Raw genomic sequence first — 17234 nt, forward strand, 5'->3', positions numbered from 1 at the left:
ATTGTGAGACGAGCTCGAGCAACTGGCACCCAACTTTCAATAGCAGCACTTTGCTGTGTCACTTGATCGTCTCAACGTGGCACTCGGGATATTCGGCAAGACAACCTGTCCTAGAATTCCACTGAGGACCGAGGTTTCGAACTGACCAACTTTTTTTTTAAATCTGTGGTCTGAAGTGGTTTGATCAAAAGTTGGAGATGCTAGCAGCCAAGGCCTAGCAAACAACCCGGGTGTCTCTCACTCATGTCTCGCCCGACCCGTGGCTCTTTCACAGTGTTACCGATTGCGTGTTCATGAGGGGCAAGTGGAAGCTTGAAGAAGAGTACCTAGAGAACGCCAGCTCTTACCCGGACATAAAGTCGAGACGAAAGCCTGCAGGACTCAGAGCAGAACTAATTCCCCTTGGGGACCACCAACTTCTATCGCAACTCTACGGAAGCAGGGTATCAGGTTTGTATCGAGGTTTCTGTCTTCACCTGCCTTCCACTCCAACGTATACCCTAACGCGGTAATCGGCCTCGTGGAACAGCCCATCAATTTCGAACCTGCGCCAATTTCATTCCCAATGTGCCACTTCACCCAGGTCAGTCTGGAGTATGATCTTGTTGCCAACGCTTGGCGATGTTCTACTAACACTTGAACTCCAGCGAGAGTTTTCCTGCGGCCACTTCCGCTGGCTCGCAACCAAGCAATGGTACGAATACACTCAGGTAGTAACCGGAGAGCTGCCGGGTTGCTTGCGCTCGTGAACAAAAAGGGGAGAACTGACTGGTCATTCAGCGCCAAGTATAAGCACAAAAGAACTTGCATGCCGGAGATCACAGCTTTTGAGGAGAGGTAATGTCGATCTCCTAAGACCATTGCGCAGTTCATATCGGGATTGATCCTGACTGGACCGACACGGCGACAATAGGCCCATCATCTGTGGCGAATGCAGATTCAAGCTGCAGCCTATTCCATGGCCGTTTGTGCTTATGGAGAGAATGCTGGCAGCTGCGCGGACTTGAGCACCTACAGTGCCTACTCATCCACCGAGTTTGAGGGGTTGCTAGTTTGGAGGAGTTGGGGTTGTGTTATGGTTATGTGATACCCCCGGGTTGCTTTTGGACGTTTGGTGGCGGCGTACGAACTACGGAATAATGGGAAGAAATTTTGAGGAAATATACTTATTCTGAAAACGCTCATCTGGCTTATTGGATTGCCTACGCTCCCGTACCGAGGGTCTAGTTATCTTAAGTATTGTATGTAAATCTGAGTCCTATTGAGGGGTCCCAAGACTATCGGACTTGTTGATCCTCCTCGCAAGAGCAAACACCGAGCACGACGATTAAGCTTCGGTCGAGTGTGGGATTGCCAAGACCGAGTGTCTCGGGCCTGGACCCTGAGAAATCGAAGCAGGGATTGTTTCGAACCGAGGCCTGGGTCCATGATGCCAACGAAGCGTGTGCCCCTCCTTTGAGGGGACGATGGATGACCTTTGCCCAACGGTCTTGGGTGCCATCACAGATTATCTTGAACGGTCGTTCCGGCCTGAAGCTCCACCGGCAAAAGGATCGCTTGGCATTGACCATGGCACGGCACTCGTTCACGAAAATTTGAATCACAAAAGCAATTCAAGGACTGAAAAAAAAGCACGTGGGCCGCAGGGGTTGGGACGGCTCGAGACGGGATCTTGGGGTTTTGTTCACGCGGAGCAACCGCCCGAAAGGCCGTCGGCAGTGAACTGTGGGGTTGGAGAAGGGAAAAAGGACCCTGAAAGGGGAGCGGACAAGCGGTCGCCGGCTCACCGCCCCACAGTCCTGAGAGGCAGGCGTTTTCGTCACAGGCCGGGGCAGCACTTGCATGTTCCCGAGACTGATGACAGGGCTGCCACGTCGGCGGTCCCCCTCGCTCAGAAGAGCCTCGAATTACCGAACCACATTATTATTATAATTTTCATTGCCATCTTTCCCCCTCGTAACCAATCTCAAGTCTCGACTATATCATTTCGTTATTCACACTGGTGAAACTCCAACGGTTCTTCTATCTTTCCCTCCGACCACCCTCCCATCATCCCACTGCGTCCACACGGAACATTGCGCAATTACCGAACGACGAATGTGCCCCGAGCCGATGTCCTCGAACCTACGCTTTACGTCGCGATATGCTCCATTGCGCTCCACATCTGCGAACAGACATCGATTGACGTCGACAACGGCGTGTTGATGCAAGGGGGAATAGCTCGAGCGTAGCGCATGACGAAGTGCCCGTGGTATAAACTTCTGGAAACCTAATGCCTAGCATGACGAAGCTGCCCGCCGACTCCTTCTGGCCTAAGGGCACCCGGGACAGTGATATCCCCAAGCTCACCGTCGACTCGCCCTCCTCGCTCATCTCTCCTCTGAGTCTCCCTCGTGGTGTTAATGGATACTTTGACCATATTGTGTCCAACGGCAACACTCCCACACAAGTTCGTTCCGTCTCGCAGCCTCGAGGAAGTCAAGCCTATTCACCGCTCTCACCTCACGCCCTGCCATCCGCAAAGCAGGCGCAGTTTCAATACGACCAGCACCGGCCGAGCAGTCTCCCGCCAACAAATCGCAACGGGATCACGTCGCCTAGACCATCAGGGAACGGATTAAAGACAAACCAAGACATGGCGGTTGGGCTCATCAACAACAATTTGAGCCCCGCGGACAGCGGGCTTGGTTCGCGGTCCATCTCAGCAGACGCCGTGGCCGCATCAACCCACGACTGCATGGTCCGAAGGCTCCTTCAGCAAAAGGCCAGGATGCAGGAGGCCTGGGAGGCGGAACGCAAATACTTGGAGGCGAACCGTGAGCGGGCCGAAGAGGTGTACAAGGAAGAGCGTGCCCTTATGGAGGAAGAACGTGCCGAGTGGGAGGCCGAGAAGGCGGTTTTGATAGGGGAAATTGAGCGGATGGGGGGCACAAACCCGTTGGCCCTGAATGGTGTGCCGTTTTGGCCGAGAACCCTTTTCTCGAATTCGGGCCAACGTGGAGGCAGTCAGGGAACATTACGCATAAGCCCCGACAGCCCACTGTCATCGGAAAGAAGCTCGCAGCCCAGGGCCCAGAAAGGAGGGCCAGTCGCCCGAAATGGATCTTCGCCCTTGCCCATACCCGGCCCGAGAGTTCAGGACATTACTTCGCCGCGGTCACCGAACGGGCCCAACGCACCCGCGGTCGATTTTATGAAACAAGCCGAGGCATCCGAGACTGGAACCACGCCTGTTCCGATTGTCGACGTCGGGGAAATCCACCCAGAGTTGGAGGGCATCCCGATCAAAGCTACTAGCATAAAGAAAGCCACCTTCAGTGATGCTGGGTCACAGAAGGGGTCCAACCCCTCCAGTCAATCCGGCTCTCCTCCCCCAGGCCCTGACCAACCCATAAGCCCGCGGGTAAAGAAGGAACAGACCCTCCAAGTTCTGGCAGCCGGGGAAGCAGACCGCCTCACAATGCATGCTGGCCATACCCCAAACCATTCTCTTTCGTCCATGACAACTGCTACTTCCTCGGGGACGGCTACCGCGACGAGCAATAGCGGTGACAGCACTCCGACCATGCCGCATGAAGACGTCGCGTCTAGCCAGGGCACAGCCGCGGCTGACGATGGGGACCGCGCATCGGGATTGCAACGCGCCATGGAACCTCTCCCTGATGTCACAGACCGGCACGGCCACCTCCTCGCCGACCATCCCGAGCCTGTCTTGGAGTCCAGCGAAGACCGTGAGCTGAAAGGGCCATTTATGGTGAGGAACATGCCCGCCCACGACGAGATCTTCTTTCAGAAGCTGTCCGACAGGTTACAAGAGGTCAGCCAGGACAACGCGGCAGCACTGCCGGCTGTGCTGAAAGACTCGGAGCTGGCCGAGAAGGCGACGCAACCAGGCGCCGGGGAATCGAAGACCCAAGCCAAAGACCAGCCCGGCGCCGGCTCCGATGCTGGCTCTGAGGGTAGTAGGAGTAGCTCGAGAAGCGGCGACGAAGACCCGTCTGACGTCCCCTTGAAGTTCAAAAAGCGCATGAATTTTGGTGCGCCCTTTGGGGAATTCCGGTAGCCACGGATCGGCGGTCCGTCGCCGCGACCAGACACTGTGCGCCGTTATGAAGTCTCTTCTTGATCACCGGGATTTCCTACACGTTTTGCTTTTAATATCCCCCGCCCGGATTATACCTCGATCACGGCGGATTTGGCCCCTTTACTGCACGCATTGGAACAGAGGAAAATGGTATGGATTACGAAAACACCGATTAGACAGGCATCGCGAGGGGTGGCTAGGAACTGGAGTTTAGCATGACAAGCGGAAAGCGAGGCGGGTTTCGATGATTTGGGATGGTCGGTCAAGCGATTGCGGGGGAATCGTATTAGAGGTTCCCCTTTTTTTATTCTTTGTGTATGGTACAATACCCCCTTTTTTTGTCTTTTCGTTGTTGTCTTGCGAGACAACTGGTGGTCGGTCGGCTTACGAGCCGAGATCTCGACCTCCTTTCATCCCAGACGGTAGCGAGCAAGTTGCAATAAACCAAGCGTCGGCCAATATAGTCCAGACAAGCTCAAGACAGAACAGACAAAGCGTCAGATGAGAATGTGTATTCCAACCACGTATTAAGAGTCCTTTCCAAGTGTATCCCAAACTCCTGACCCTACAACGCTGCAAACGCCGTGACATTCTCGTGTACAGTACATGGACACACCCGCTCATCGCGCAACCTTGACTCGCTCACCCCCTCCAGCCCCATCAAGACATCTTCTTCCCCATCAGCTCGGCCAACTCATCCAGCAGATCCACCGTCTCAGCCGGACTCGCAATCCACGCCGTCGTGCCCACGCTGCGGGCCCGGAAGTCGTTGGCACCCGCACTCAGGAACTGGTCCCCGACATGGAGGGTATTATCACCCTTGATAGCCGCACCACCCCCATCCCCATTCCCACCACTCCCACCACCACCCCCAAACCAGCGCTGACAAACCGTCACCCCCCAACTCTTATCCCCAATATCCACAAACACATCCCGGCCCCCATTGAACGCACAAAACGGCACCCGCCCCCTCCTGCCCGCACTGCTCAGCTCCAGCACCTTCTGCACCACCAGCACCGTCTCCTCGAGCGACTCGCGCGGGATGCGCGCCGAGGGGGGGTCCGCCACGATGCCCACCGCGCGGTCCTTGCGCATCAGCACGGCGGGCAGGTTGAGCGTCTTGATGCAGTCGCGCAGCGCGGCCTCGGCGACGTCGAGGACTTCGGCGATGTCACGTTCGTCCCAGGCCGCCATCTCCGGGGTGAGCCATTGCGAGCGGGGGATGGGCGTGAGCAGGTGGGGCGAGGTGGGCGAGAAGGCGAAGAGGTAGTTGGCTTCGCCGCCCATGATGATGAGGGATTGTTTTTGGGAGGGGGTTAGTTCGGCTGTGTTGGCGAGCGCGTCGAGGAGGCCGTGCAGGCGCGCGTAGTACTTGTCCGAGGTCGTGTAGCCGGCCGCGGTGACGATGCCGATCTTGACGTTTTTGCGGAGGAGGTCTGTTTTTTCGGGGGGGTTGGTTAGTTGGAGAGGCAGGTGCCTAGAGAGTGAGAAAGGGTGGGGGGGGGGGGGGGGGGGGGGGGGGGCATGGTATGTACCAATCAGCCGTGAGACGATCGGGCTGTCGGGCTCGAGGCTCTGCCCGTCGTCGTAGAGGGTTACGTCGCCGTCGAAGGTGGCGAGCTGGAGGGTGCCGTAGGTGGTCACGGCCATCATCTGGGCCGAGTTGAGGATCAGGCGGACGTCGTTGAAGGAGGGCGAGACGAAGCGGCGGGACGAGATGTAGCGTTTGCGGTCCTGGAACTTGAAGCCAGCTTCTAGAGGCAACCGGGTGAAGAAGGGCCCTATGCTGGGGACTAGGAGCTTGAGCTTTGATGGGAAGGGGTTCTCGGCGTCGTTTTGGTGGGCAACTGGAGCTTTGTGAGTCACTCTTGGCATCTATGGTGTTGGGGGGAAGGACATGGCTGGCTTACTGTGGTCGTCTATCATGACCTCAACATCGCGGAGAATCTCGCTGTATCTCCGGTGGGCTTCCTCGCGTGTCTGAGCAAGATCGTTCATGCTTTGCCTGTCGATGGGGCCATGGGGTTGAGAGTAGAGCACGAAGGGCACGGCCAGCAGCCCCTTGACCCATTCTGGGTTTAGTTAGCAGTGGTCTGTGAGTGAGACGAGGCAGTTCTATTACCTATGAATTGATCTCGCCGGTGGGTTTTAAGGGCATCTTATTGCTTGGTCAGTTCATATCCAGAGACAGGGAGAAGATAAGGGGTACACACATTCAACGCGATAACGGGTGGTCATGGTGTCGACTGTAGTGTGTAGGCTGGGATGAGATTGGGATGAGATTGGGGGAAGAACTCAAGAGTCAAGGCGGGGAAGCAAGGGAGTAAACAAGAGAAGAGAGAGGGTATTCTCAAATATAATTGCTACTTTGACAAACGCAAGGCATAAAGAAAGCAGCTTGTTGAAGTGAGAGGCACAGTCACCGCTTCTTACAAACACAAAACCAACTCCCCTTTGGGACGGAGCTATCGGCTGACACAGGGCCATCGTGTTCGAGGCTGTCGCTGGTGCACTGCGGGGCCGCCAATGGCCGTTGGTGGATGATGTCACAGGGACAGCCCGGTCCAGCTGGTCCAATCAGGGCAAACCTCAGAACGCAGGTCGGACTTGGCCCCTCGCGGCGGCTGCCGGGTGGTGTCTTGGCACGAGATTGGGTTGCGCAGATCGGCACTCTCCGGCGGTGCAGTGCAGCAGCGGCGGGCATCAAACCAAACAGCAACTTGAACCCGAAAACAAAACTTAATTTTACCAACCCGAATATATACAACTCACAAACAACATCCCCCTCCATCAACCAATCCATCCGCCCCCTCAACCCCCACCCCCCGGGCCTTTATCCCCCTGATCCCCCCTCCAAACAACCAAACAAACACCCCCCCCCCCCCTTCTCCCCAACCCCCACCTCCAAAAGAAAAAGAAAAAGAAAAAAAGAAGAAAAACACCTAACAAGCCAAACTACTAGTCCTCGTCCTCGTCAAACACCCCGTCGCGCACGCCGTCTGGCAGCCCGTGACAAACAGCACCGTCTTGGGCTCGCACCCGCAGGGGACCAGCATCTCGCTCTCCACGCGGCACGTCGGCACGGGGCAGCGGATCGGATCGCACCCGGCGGGCGACGTCGTGCGCGTGACCTTGGGGCAGGGGATCGACGAGGATGTGATCATGGTGGTGGTTGTTGGGCGCGGGGGGAGGGTGACGATGCTGGTGATTACGCCGGTGGGGGTGCTGGTGGGCGTGGTGCGTTTCGTGGTGGTGGTGGTTTTGGGGGTGGTGGTTGGGCAGGCTTCGGCCGAGGTGCGGAAGTCGATGTCGCAGCCTTGGTAGGGGCAGGGCGCCTGGCAGGGGGCGATGAGCGTGGCGGTGGGGAGGGTGGACGGGCAGCCGCAGGGGTTTTGGATCGTGGTGTGGAAGGTGCAGTCCGTGAAGGGGCACTCGTTGCCGCAGGCCCGGTTTTGGATCGTGCGTGTGGCTGTTGGGCAGACGACGTCCTCGGCTAGGACTAGGCTGGCGAGGCCGAGGAGGGCGGTCAGGGCGAACTTCATTGTGAGGGGTGAGTTGGTGTGGGTGTGCTGGGCGTGCTGGCTTGCGTTAGCAGGCTGGGGAGGGAGGTTTGGTTGTGGCGTTCAGCCGTACCTGGAAGTCCAGGAGATTCGGTCGGATTTGACTTGTCTTTGCAAGGTTGAAGGGACGGGGCGGGCGACGTGGATGTGCCTGGATGCGCTACCTTGTTCAGCTTGTCAACTGTCTCTTTTTCCCCTCCCAAGTGGGACGGAGACCCGGTCATTATATACCCCAGGACCGACAAGACAGTCGTCTTGATTGCGCTTCTATTTCTGTCTTCTATTTTTGTCGTCCACGGCCGGCCCCGACATGCTTCCCGTCCAGGAAAGTATCCAGCTTCCGGGCTCTTGCCTACTCTATGGGCCCACCGGATGAAGTGATTTCCACTTATTAAGGTCGGTGCATACTCAGGTGCCTCCCTGGATAGGTGCGCGTTATCGCCGCACTCTATAGCCCAAAGGTCGGGCGTGCCTGTCCCGGTCCGAGGGATATGCAACGATAATAAGCTGGAGAGGTATCATTGCCCCTTGCTTTCGGGCCGCGGCATGCTTTCTCGTGTTGCGGAGCAATAACGAGAGTGAGATTCTATATTCTGATGGTCCGCCCTCCTCTTCGGAACCAAGGGCGACAAAACAGCCGCCGGGAGACAGGCTGAATGACCGACTCTGATGCCCTCGAGCCACGGCTTGTGCTCCGACGATGCCGCCCGGGCTGCTTCCTCGAGCACGTATCGGTGTTAAACGGCCTCGGGTGGCGATGTCGACAAGCGTTCGGTATCAATCTCGATGCAGGCGCCACCTGCTCCGTTCCCGCCTATCTCCCGCTTCATATGCGAGGCATCAGATGGCGGATGCAGGGCGGCTTGGTCACGGTTCTGCGGGACATGTTGGTATACAATCTCGACAAGGGTGTATATCACTTCCATATATCCACAGCGGGGCCGAACATGCACGACTTGCCATGGGTACGGGCTGCCTGTCATATTCTCCCATCCGGGTAGTTGGAGAGGGATCAACAGGCTGCTTCCCTGGAGAGGCAGATGATAGCCCTTCGATCATGGCCGGAGGTTCAGGTGTTGGAAGTCTAGACGCCGGAGGATCGACTAAGCGCGTAAGGAACTGGGCGGGAAGTTGTTTTCCTTTCCTCCACCCAAAATGGACGGTTTCTGGTACCGTGTAAGTGACTCCGGGACAACAAACCCCCGAGCGTTATCGATCCCCGACGAGACGGAGAATTGTCTCTACATTTCCCGCACCTATCAGATGGCCATGCAAGACCACAACGCTCCAGCTCAAGCCTATGTAGGCTGGAATCCTGCAAATCTGCTCACTGGGGGCCGGCGACCTGGCGCGTCCTTTGATGGCTATAGTAGGTCGAGCCTGGTCGCCATTATTCCCGTCTTCAGCCTCCGTTTAGCCTGAGCTGTGGGGCCGAACCTGCGCGACTTCTCAACGGGCAGCCGTTGAGGCCAAGCAAATTCCCAATATAAGGTACCAGGTGTTTCCTCATATTACCGCAATCAACGTTGGCGGTTTCTGAAATATTAGCCGTTCTTGGTTGTCGTGGCGTCGACCCGTAAGCGAGCGGGAGGCGGCGGGAGGCGGCGAGAAACAGAACTAACCTGCACCAAAACATGACCAGAGGCTGAAACCAAGTTGGAAGAAATAGAAGGAAAGCCATATGAGGAACAGTCTGGCTGTGGTGATAAGCGTGACAGGTTGTTTGAGAACTACTTGTAGCATGACAACGCCTCCTGATTAAAAGTGTACTATACAATGTCAGGTGAAAGACGAAGAAAATATAGATTAGGTGCATTCGAATAATCAACCCACGCCCGTAATAATGCCATGATATGCGTGCGCCGTGTCCCGTACAATCCCACAAGGTAGCCTTTATCAATGTGCCCATGTATCCAGCTAATGCGCCATGCTTGCTTGCCGTCGCAACCCCAAGGCCGTAACCGTAAACTCCGTAATCACTCTAATCAGCTTCAAGCTGCTCGTGCTTGCGTACTGGCAGGAAGGTCCGGCTCCTCCAGTTCCGCATTATCCATCCACGCGGAATAGTCCTCGTCGTCGGCAGCGGAAGCCGGCGTCCCGGCTGCGACGCTCGATTGGTCCCCTTCGGTGACCGGGACCCCCTCAGGCGACGACACCCCCAACCCTACAACGTCCGCCGCTACTGTCTCCTCCGCCTTCAGTGATGATGTGCCAGAGTCCTCAACTTGTTCTACTTGCGGAGGGTACGAAGGGCTGTTTGACGCGCTCAGTGGCGTCGTTGGCTCCGACTCGGCGGGCGCAGTTACCACAAGCATGCCGTGCTCATCGCCGTCCTCATCCTGGGGTTGCCGTCTCCTCGGAAGGGGAGGTGGTACCGGGCTGCGCTCGCCCGCTTGTTTGGCGTGTTCGGTGTGGTCCTCTGCCGACGGTGGAGGAATCGGCTTCCGTTTGGGAACCTGGATTGGTGCCGTTGCTGTTTTCTTCTCGGGCATCGGAAGCGGCGTCCCAGGCGGCGGGAGCGGATGACCGCGGCCCATTGGCTGACTAAGGTCGAGGACCGGTGCGCTCTCATCGAGGTGGTTAAGGTGTGCGCCCCCTTCATCATTGGGGCGACGCTGGAACGCGTTGAAACCCCATCGCTTGGCGGATGCCGCCGCGTTCGCAACAGCGTTGAGCGCCGTGCGTTTCTGCGAGTCGCTCGTGCTTATGCCGGAAGAGACCGAAGATGTCGTGTCGCGGCGACCAAAAAAGCCCCGGGAAACAGTGCCTGTCTGGCCGCGGACGGAACTTTTGGTAGACAATGTCGGGGAGTGAGACCCACCGTCACTGCGGCTCTCGGTCGACGACACAGTGTTCCTTCGCGCTTGCGGTGTGTTGTCCGCATCCTTTTCAGTGTCGGTGGCATCCCTAGACGAGCCGGAAGACGAAATGTTGGACGACTTTGAAGTGATGTAAGGCTTGAACGCGTTGGAGGTGGGCGCTTGAGCTGGCGAGGGGGCGTGGGGCGTCGCCGATAGCGTTGCCATGGCCGAGACGGCCGAATCCCCGCCCGGCGGGGAAGATGAGGGCCTGAATTGGTCCGCGTTGGTTGCGATAGTCCCTACTGTGGGAGATGAAGGCTGCGCGAAAGGCGCAGAGAGCACCGGGGGAGGGGAACCGATGTCGCTCTTTGCCTCATCCTTTGCCTCATCCTTTGCCTCATCCTTTGCTTCGTTCTTCACCTCGTTCTTCAGCTCAGTTTTCAGCTCAGTTTTCACCTCCTTCTTCGCCTCGACCTTCGTTTCGATGCTGGTCGACGATGCAGAGGGAGATGATGTCAGGTCCGCCTTGCTCGCCTTACTCGAGGACTTTCTTCCAAACAAGCCAACCGATGGCTTTTTGTCGAGGACGGGCATGGTGTGGCTCTTCTCGATAGTCGGGAGGTCGGTCTCTTGGACCCCATGGGTCTCCTCGAGGCGTTCCACCTCGCCCAGGTCTCCCTCTTGAGCGGCGGCAGACTCGGGGGTAGCCGGAGACTTCACGGCATCATCATGGAAGACCCCGCCTCTCCAGAACTTGTGTTCGGTGCTAAAGAACGGGGTATCGTCCCAGAACGGCAGAACGATAGTCTCGGCGATTACTTCTTTGATCCGATTTTCGATCTGGCGAAGAATAACCGTGTATGTAATTTGTCGGGAGCTGACAATGGGCTCGATCGTCATCTCGATCTTTGGCATTTGTTGAAAGGAAAACCATATACGGTTGCTAGGTGGAGGCTTTATTTTGAAGAGTGCGTGGCCTTCCAATTTTCGCAGGACAACAGCAAGAACCAGGTTGACTTCTCTCGCTTTGAAACGAGAGCCCAGGTCGATGCGGACGGTTGCTGCGACTTCGAGCCGGAAATTGCCCGTGTAGCGCACGTCGGCTTCCATACCGCACTCCCCTTCGACCGTCAGGTCTTTTAGACGGGGGTTCGTGATGTAGGGCGCCGAGTCACCCGTGTCGATGGCTTTGATGGCAATGTTGGACAGAAACGCCGGTCGCTTCACGCGGGATATTTTCTTCGTAAGCTTCTCCCTGATGAAGTTCTCCATGTCCTTGGTCTTGTGGACTCCCAGAAACACTCTTCCAATCATGGCATTCAACCACCTAGTCTGCATGTGTTCCTCGGATGAGTGGAGCTTCTGAACTAGCGAGATGATGTTTTCCATGTCGAACTGGATGGGTGTCGGTGCCTTGTTTCCCGCGGTGCCGGCTTGTTCCTGGTTGCGCAGCAGGGCGAAGTAAAAATCCTCCTTTGCGGAGCAATTCTCAGAGAACAGGTAAAAGGGTTTCGACAGCTGGCTGTCCGGGCTCAGTTCCGGACCACCCGTCCGACGCGAAAGACAGATAGCGTTGCGCTTGATCCACAGCTCCCCCTCTGGCGTCACTGGTTCCCCAGAGTATATGCTGATGTCGTGATGGGCGAGAGACACAACATGGCGTACCTCGAGCTGCTCGTCATCGTCAAACAACATCAGGTGGCCGTGTCTGTGTGGCTGGTTAGCCATGGTCGTGACACTGACCCGGAGAATGCATCGCGTACCTGAGCACCACATAAAACACATTGCCAGCCTTTTTGGGGCGCTGGCTGGCGCCATTCTTAGCATCCAAGGGTCCTTGATTCTGCTTCCGGTCGAAGATGCTGCGGTACATGGTCTGATAGACACTGGGGCTGGGCGCAGCTACCGTGGCCGAGCCGACGGGTGTCGCACGTTCAATCGGCTTCGCGTTGATTCCCATTGGCGTGTACTCGCGGCACACGGCGAAGTAGCCAGCCGCAACATCCTGCTCATGTTGGACTGCCCGAGGTTTGGCGCCGTCCTTCTGTGTTGCCTTGAGGGGCTCGAGGTCGTCGCTGGGCTGGACTAGGTCGTCGTTACCGCCGGTTTCGGTCCGCGAGGGGTCGGCATCCTGGCGGTAGGGGAGATTGAAGTAGGCGTGTGCAAAGACGGCAATCACGAGCAGCGGGAGAAAGGTTATGCCTCCGAGAAGGTATGTCAGTAGGAAGGCGGACCAACTCATGGCGGCGATTGTTGGTTGCACTCAGTGCGGGCACTTTGGCGGCGGCAGAGTGACAGAGTGTCGGCCCTGCTACCTGCCAAACTGAACGAGAACTCGCGGGCGCATCGATTCAAGTCGTAGTGCAGCTCCGGCCCTGGTATTGACTGGAAAGCGCAGGAGTCGGCGCATTGGACTTTGGTTTCAAACGGCGGAGCCAACCAACTGGAAGTCGGCCTGTTCGTTCGTTCGCTGATGACAGACAACCTGGAACCTTCGCAGCCGGCGCAGCTCCCGGGCAGTGGGCCATAGCGCCAGCCAGAGCGCTGAGCGATCCGCCGTGCTTCCCCGCGCTGCCCTGATTGGCTAACGGTCACGGCCCCGCCACGGATCGGGCAAGGCCCATGTCTTCGCGATGGCAAGGCTCAACAAATTCGGGATTGGAAAGCGAGGTATGGGGTGGGGTAATGAATGTGTCTTCTGCTCATGAAATACGTGGTGTCCATTTACGTAGTTGGGAGATGTTCACTCACACCCAATGCATCATCAAAGCCTCGTGAAAGCGTCCCGAGTACTTCGTATGGATGGATTGAGAACTGCGCAGTTGCTTCAGGTTTGGCTTGCTCTTGGATTGTTCCGTTAAACTTGGGTTCTCTCATGCTGCTGTCTCGGGCAGTAGCGCCCGGGCCAGAGCGAGCCCGGACGCCTGTTTGGGGTCTCTCCTGTCCATGTCCCCAACGCAGTGTATCCCCCGCAAGTCCCAACTTCAACGGGCTGCGCTTCACAGTTGCACCATGTAGGATGGGCAAGGAGGGTGCTGCGAGCCGCTATTGGTCATGCCATTGGTATTTTGATTCCTATGAGCACTCCCGCATCCCAGACCAATTCCATGCAGGAGATCTTTCCGTGCCGAACGCGATGAACCCCATGCAGAGAGAAAGAAGCAAGCCGTGTCTAACCCCACCAAATCCAGCAACCCGCCACGAGTTCCCTTAAATCGTGGTCTCGTACGCAACAGGGGCGACCGTCTCCGGCTTGTTGTCCTTGACCGAGATCGTCCGGGCCTCACGGGGCATGGCGGGCTGTCTCTTGAGCTGCACTGGCTGGCCCTCGACCTTGACCTTCTTCTTCAGCTCGGCGTTCTGCTTGACACGGCGCAGGAAGTCGTCCCTTGACCGCGAGGGCTGGATGTGCTCGATCCGGATGTTGAGGCGCTTCTCGAGGTACCTGTGCTTGACCTTCTTGTAGATGATGATGCCGACCGCCGACTTGGTGACGTTGTAAATAACGCCGGTCTTGCCGTGGTAGACCTTGTGCGCCATACTGTTGGTGTCCAAAGTCAGTTCCTCAGTTCCCGTCAAATCATGCGATCCTTGATGCGGCGCGCAATCCCGCGGTCCCAATCGCTCTTGTAACTCTCTGAGTGCTCAGGGATTCGGGGTTTCGCTTACCCCTTCTGGACGGCACCGTTGACCTTGATATCGACAATATCGCCGACCCTGTTTGCCAATTAGCGACCCATCTCTCAGCAACCGCCCCGCTGCACAACGCGCCGACATACTTGTACGTCTTCAGGTAGGTCGAGAGCCTGATCATACCCTTCTCCCGGAAATTCCGAGAGAAGGCGTATCTCGTACCAGCGCGGAGACCTGCGGGGTGACCCATCTTGCCTGTTTGCTGGGTATGTCGGCGTGGATCGATATGTCGAAGTCGGTGGTTGCTGCAGGCTGCAAAAATTGGGGATTTTTTGTGTGGAAGCAAATCCAAGTCGGGATTTGAGGTTTGGGTGACTAAGCAGCGTGCGTGCGCCCAATGCGCTCTGGCCAGCCCGCAATCGTTAGGGCAAGCGAGCGGGCGCGATACGCACGGACCACCACAAATCCCCCTCGTGCCTCCAATTTTCCCAACCTTCAGTTCGGCTCCAACTTTGCGAACTTTTGCTTCGATCGACCAACCTTTGATAGCCTCAACGACAAGATGGCGCCGCGTTCATACTCCAAGACCGCCAAGGTCCCGCGTCGCCCCTTCGAGGCCGCTCGTTTGTGCGTTTGATCCCGGTTTTACTCTCCGTCAATTGCAGCCTCTGCGCGGCGGTCATCGCGAATGCGGACCCTGCGCATGCTCGCAAACATCACCGGCCACTGAGCAGCAGCTTGTCTGTGCTTATGTCGATTGTGATCGTGGACTAACTTTCGGAACCCCAGGGACTCAGAGTTGAAGCTCGTTGGCGAGTATGGTCTCCGCAACAAGCGTGAGGTGTGGCGTGTGCTCCTCACCCTCTCCAAGATTCGTCGTGCCGCCCGGTAAGTACTCTCAGCGAGTTTGTCAGTCTTGAGAAATGCAAGCTAACGGCTTCACCTCCAGTGAGCTTCTTACTCTCGATGAGAAGGACCCCAAGCGTCTGTTCGAAGGCAACGCCCTCATTCGCCGCCTTGTCCGCGTCGGTGTCCTCGACGAGTCCCGCATGAAGCTCGATTACGTCCTGGCCCTGAAGGTTGAGGATTTCTTGGAGCGCCGCCTCCAGACTCTCGTCTACAAGCTCGGCCTCGCCAAGTCGATCCACCACGCTCGTGTCCTGATCCGTCAGCGCCACATCCGCGTCGGCAAGCAGATCGTCAACGTTCCTTCTTTCGTTGTCCGTCTCGACTCCCAGAAGCACATCGACTTCGCTCTGACCTCGCCGTTCGGTGGCGGCCGCCCTGGCCGTGTCAGGAGAAAGAAGGCCAAGGCCGCCGAGAAGGGCGACGGCGAGGAGGAGGAGGAGGATGACGAGTAAATTCCAGGAATGATACATCAAGGGAATGGTTGGGACTGCACGGAGCGGGCTACGAAAATTGGTCTGGGCAGGGACTTTTGACCTCTGCATCATGCTCTTACGGCGTTTATAGTCAGGGAGTGGGAATGCATCAAGATTTGCACGTACAGTACAGCCCGCAGGTCACCAATCATTGAAACCTTAGTTCTCTGAAGCGCCGACCGCAATGACCCATATGTCGACTGTCGCAGACAGATGTGGAATGATGGGTGCCGACCTAGAATGGAGTCTGCAAGCATGACTGGAAAGACGTGACTTGAACAATAATATTCGGGGTATCATTATGAACTATCTCGAGCACCCTCGCCATCTTCTCCATCCTGTTTGTCCCATGAATCGGCTTGTTTGACAACCTGTTTCCCCATGTCGCCTGTGCAATAACTGTTCTTCACAAAAGAATGACAGCATGCGTAACCCCACTTGAAATCAGACCACCAGCTCCCCCAGACGGATGTGTGGTTGTTGATAAGGACGTCCTCGGCGTACTTGGACTTGGCCGCCTTCCTGGGCGCGCCCTTGATGAGACCGGCCTCGTCGTACTCGACGAACGTCTCGGACTCGGTGATGGCCGCCTTCAGCGCCTCGGGCACGGTCGGTTGTTCGCCGTACTGGCTGGCGAGCAGCTCGGCTCGTTTCCTCCGCTTCGCCTCCCTCTCGTCGCCCTCCTTCTTCCGCATCAGCGCGCCAGCCGTCGGGTTGGCTTGCAGATGCAGCGACGTGTCGCCTGTCCTCTCCTGCGCCTCCCATGCGTATTTCTGTGCCTTTTCGAACTCGGCCGCCTCGCCCGACGCCCGGAGGAAGCTCTCTTCGGCGAAGAGCTGGGAGGACTTGTCGCCTATCGCGCCGGCGTCGACGAGGGCACGCTTCTTGGGGTTGTATTTGGCCGAGTCGGAATCCAGGTTGAGGAGATACTTTGCCGTGTCCTCCCGTATTCTCATCGACTGCTTGACCGTCTTGTCCTTGCCGAGCTCCGACTCCTCGGCGTACTTGAACCCTTCCTCGTACACGTCCTCGCCGTCGCCCTTGTCGCCGTTCTGGCCCTGCAGCGCGCGCCGCGCCTCCTCGACCAGGTTATACTCCTCCACCACCTCCTTGTACTGCTTCGGGTCGTAGGCCGCCCACACGTCGCGCTTGGCCTCGTACCCGAGCTTGACGTCCCGCACGGTCCGGTCCGCCTGGATGTCCCTGCCGTTGAACTTGGCGCCGACCTTGCGCGGCCGCTCGAGGCACTCCTTCTTCTTGTGGCCCATGGCGCCGCAGTTCTCGCACGCGCCCTTGACCCATTTCGTCCGCGCCGCGCCGGCCTTCTTGCCGCCCCGCTCGAACGTGAGGTTCTCTTCGTCGTGGGTCGTGCGCCGCTGATGTTGCAGCGAGTCGTCGTGGTCGTCGAGCCCGCTGACGTAGAAGGGCTGCTTGCTGATGTAGGAGGGGATGTAGATGTTGTCTTCCTTGCGCGCTGCTCCCGCGCCGGAGCCGCTGTCTGCGCTGGCGGCTGCAGCTGCGGCTGATGCGGTTTCTGGCCGCCTGGATTGTGGTGGAGGCATATTGGATATATGAACAAGTTGCGCTGACTGTTGGATACGGAAGAAATTGGGAGGAATTGAGCTAAGAGGAAGAGGAAGAGGATGACAGGATGGTTATGAATATGCACCGAGGCTCGGGAGGCGAAAGTTTAATGTCACTGATAACCCTAACCCCTAGACGTTTTCATGGTCTAAGCGTTGCCTCCACTTACACCTTTGACTCTCGGTTCGTC

At 57.3% G+C, this 17234-nt stretch overlaps 7 protein-coding genes across 7 annotated transcripts; 2 read left to right on the top strand and 5 right to left on the bottom strand.

Moving 5' to 3' along the window:
• Positions 1–1871: 1871 nt before the first annotated feature.
• On the top strand, positions 1872–4063 carry B0H64DRAFT_353616 (uncharacterized protein; the record flags this gene model as incomplete). Its single annotated transcript, XM_062801512.1, has 3 exons — positions 1872–2937; positions 3037–3664; positions 3737–4063. Exons 1-3 carry the CDS (start codon positions 2273–2275, stop codon positions 4061–4063), a joined length of 1620 nt encoding a protein of 539 aa, XP_062661691.1. The 5' UTR covers positions 1872–2272.
• Positions 4064–4666: 603 nt separating this feature from the next.
• Positions 4667–6412, bottom strand: B0H64DRAFT_67960 (IMP-specific 5-nucleotidase). Its single transcript, XM_062808606.1, has 5 exons — positions 6298–6412; positions 6207–6242; positions 5995–6156; positions 5620–5931; positions 4667–5520 (listed from the first exon to the last, which is right to left on the bottom strand). The coding sequence occupies exons 1-5, from the start codon at positions 6320–6322 to the stop codon at positions 4745–4747; spliced, it is 1311 nt and encodes a 436-aa protein (XP_062661692.1). The 5' UTR covers positions 6323–6412; the 3' UTR covers positions 4667–4744.
• Positions 6413–7000: 588 nt separating this feature from the next.
• On the bottom strand, positions 7001–7985 carry B0H64DRAFT_68020 (uncharacterized protein). The gene has a single exon (XM_062808607.1). The coding sequence runs from the start codon at positions 7624–7626 to the stop codon at positions 7027–7029; it is 600 nt and encodes a 199-aa protein (XP_062661693.1). The 5' UTR covers positions 7627–7985; the 3' UTR covers positions 7001–7026.
• A 1354-nt stretch (positions 7986–9339) lies between these two features.
• Positions 9340–12918, bottom strand: B0H64DRAFT_429452 (uncharacterized protein). Its single transcript, XM_062805898.1, has 2 exons — positions 12209–12918; positions 9340–12153 (listed from the first exon to the last, which is right to left on the bottom strand). The coding sequence occupies exons 1-2, from the start codon at positions 12685–12687 to the stop codon at positions 9636–9638; spliced, it is 2997 nt and encodes a 998-aa protein (XP_062661694.1). The 5' UTR covers positions 12688–12918; the 3' UTR covers positions 9340–9635.
• A 737-nt stretch (positions 12919–13655) lies between these two features.
• Positions 13656–14328, bottom strand: B0H64DRAFT_370710 (ribosomal protein L21e-domain-containing protein; the record flags this gene model as incomplete). The annotated part of the gene is made up of 3 exons (XM_062802100.1): positions 13656–13986; positions 14115–14162; positions 14225–14328. The coding sequence occupies 3 exons, from the start codon at positions 14326–14328 to the stop codon at positions 13656–13658; spliced, it is 483 nt and encodes a 160-aa protein (XP_062661695.1).
• Positions 14329–14640: 312 nt separating this feature from the next.
• B0H64DRAFT_453371 (40S ribosomal protein S9) lies at positions 14641–15719 on the top strand (the record flags this gene model as incomplete). The annotated part of the gene is made up of 3 exons (XM_062807239.1): positions 14641–14705; positions 14868–14966; positions 15028–15719. The coding sequence occupies 3 exons, from the start codon at positions 14641–14643 to the stop codon at positions 15437–15439; spliced, it is 576 nt and encodes a 191-aa protein (XP_062661696.1). The 3' UTR covers positions 15440–15719.
• Positions 15564–17109, bottom strand: B0H64DRAFT_384383 (Pre-mRNA splicing Prp18-interacting factor-domain-containing protein). The gene has a single exon (XM_062802994.1). The coding sequence runs from the start codon at positions 17020–17022 to the stop codon at positions 15760–15762; it is 1263 nt and encodes a 420-aa protein (XP_062661697.1). The 5' UTR covers positions 17023–17109; the 3' UTR covers positions 15564–15759.
• Positions 17110–17234: the final 125 nt, after the last annotated feature.

Source organism: Chaetomium fimeti (assembly GCF_033439085.1).
Source record: "Chaetomium fimeti strain CBS 168.71 chromosome Unknown B0H64scaffold_2, whole genome shotgun sequence".
Classification (NCBI taxonomy): Eukaryota; Fungi; Ascomycota; class Sordariomycetes; order Sordariales; family Chaetomiaceae; genus Chaetomium; species Chaetomium fimeti.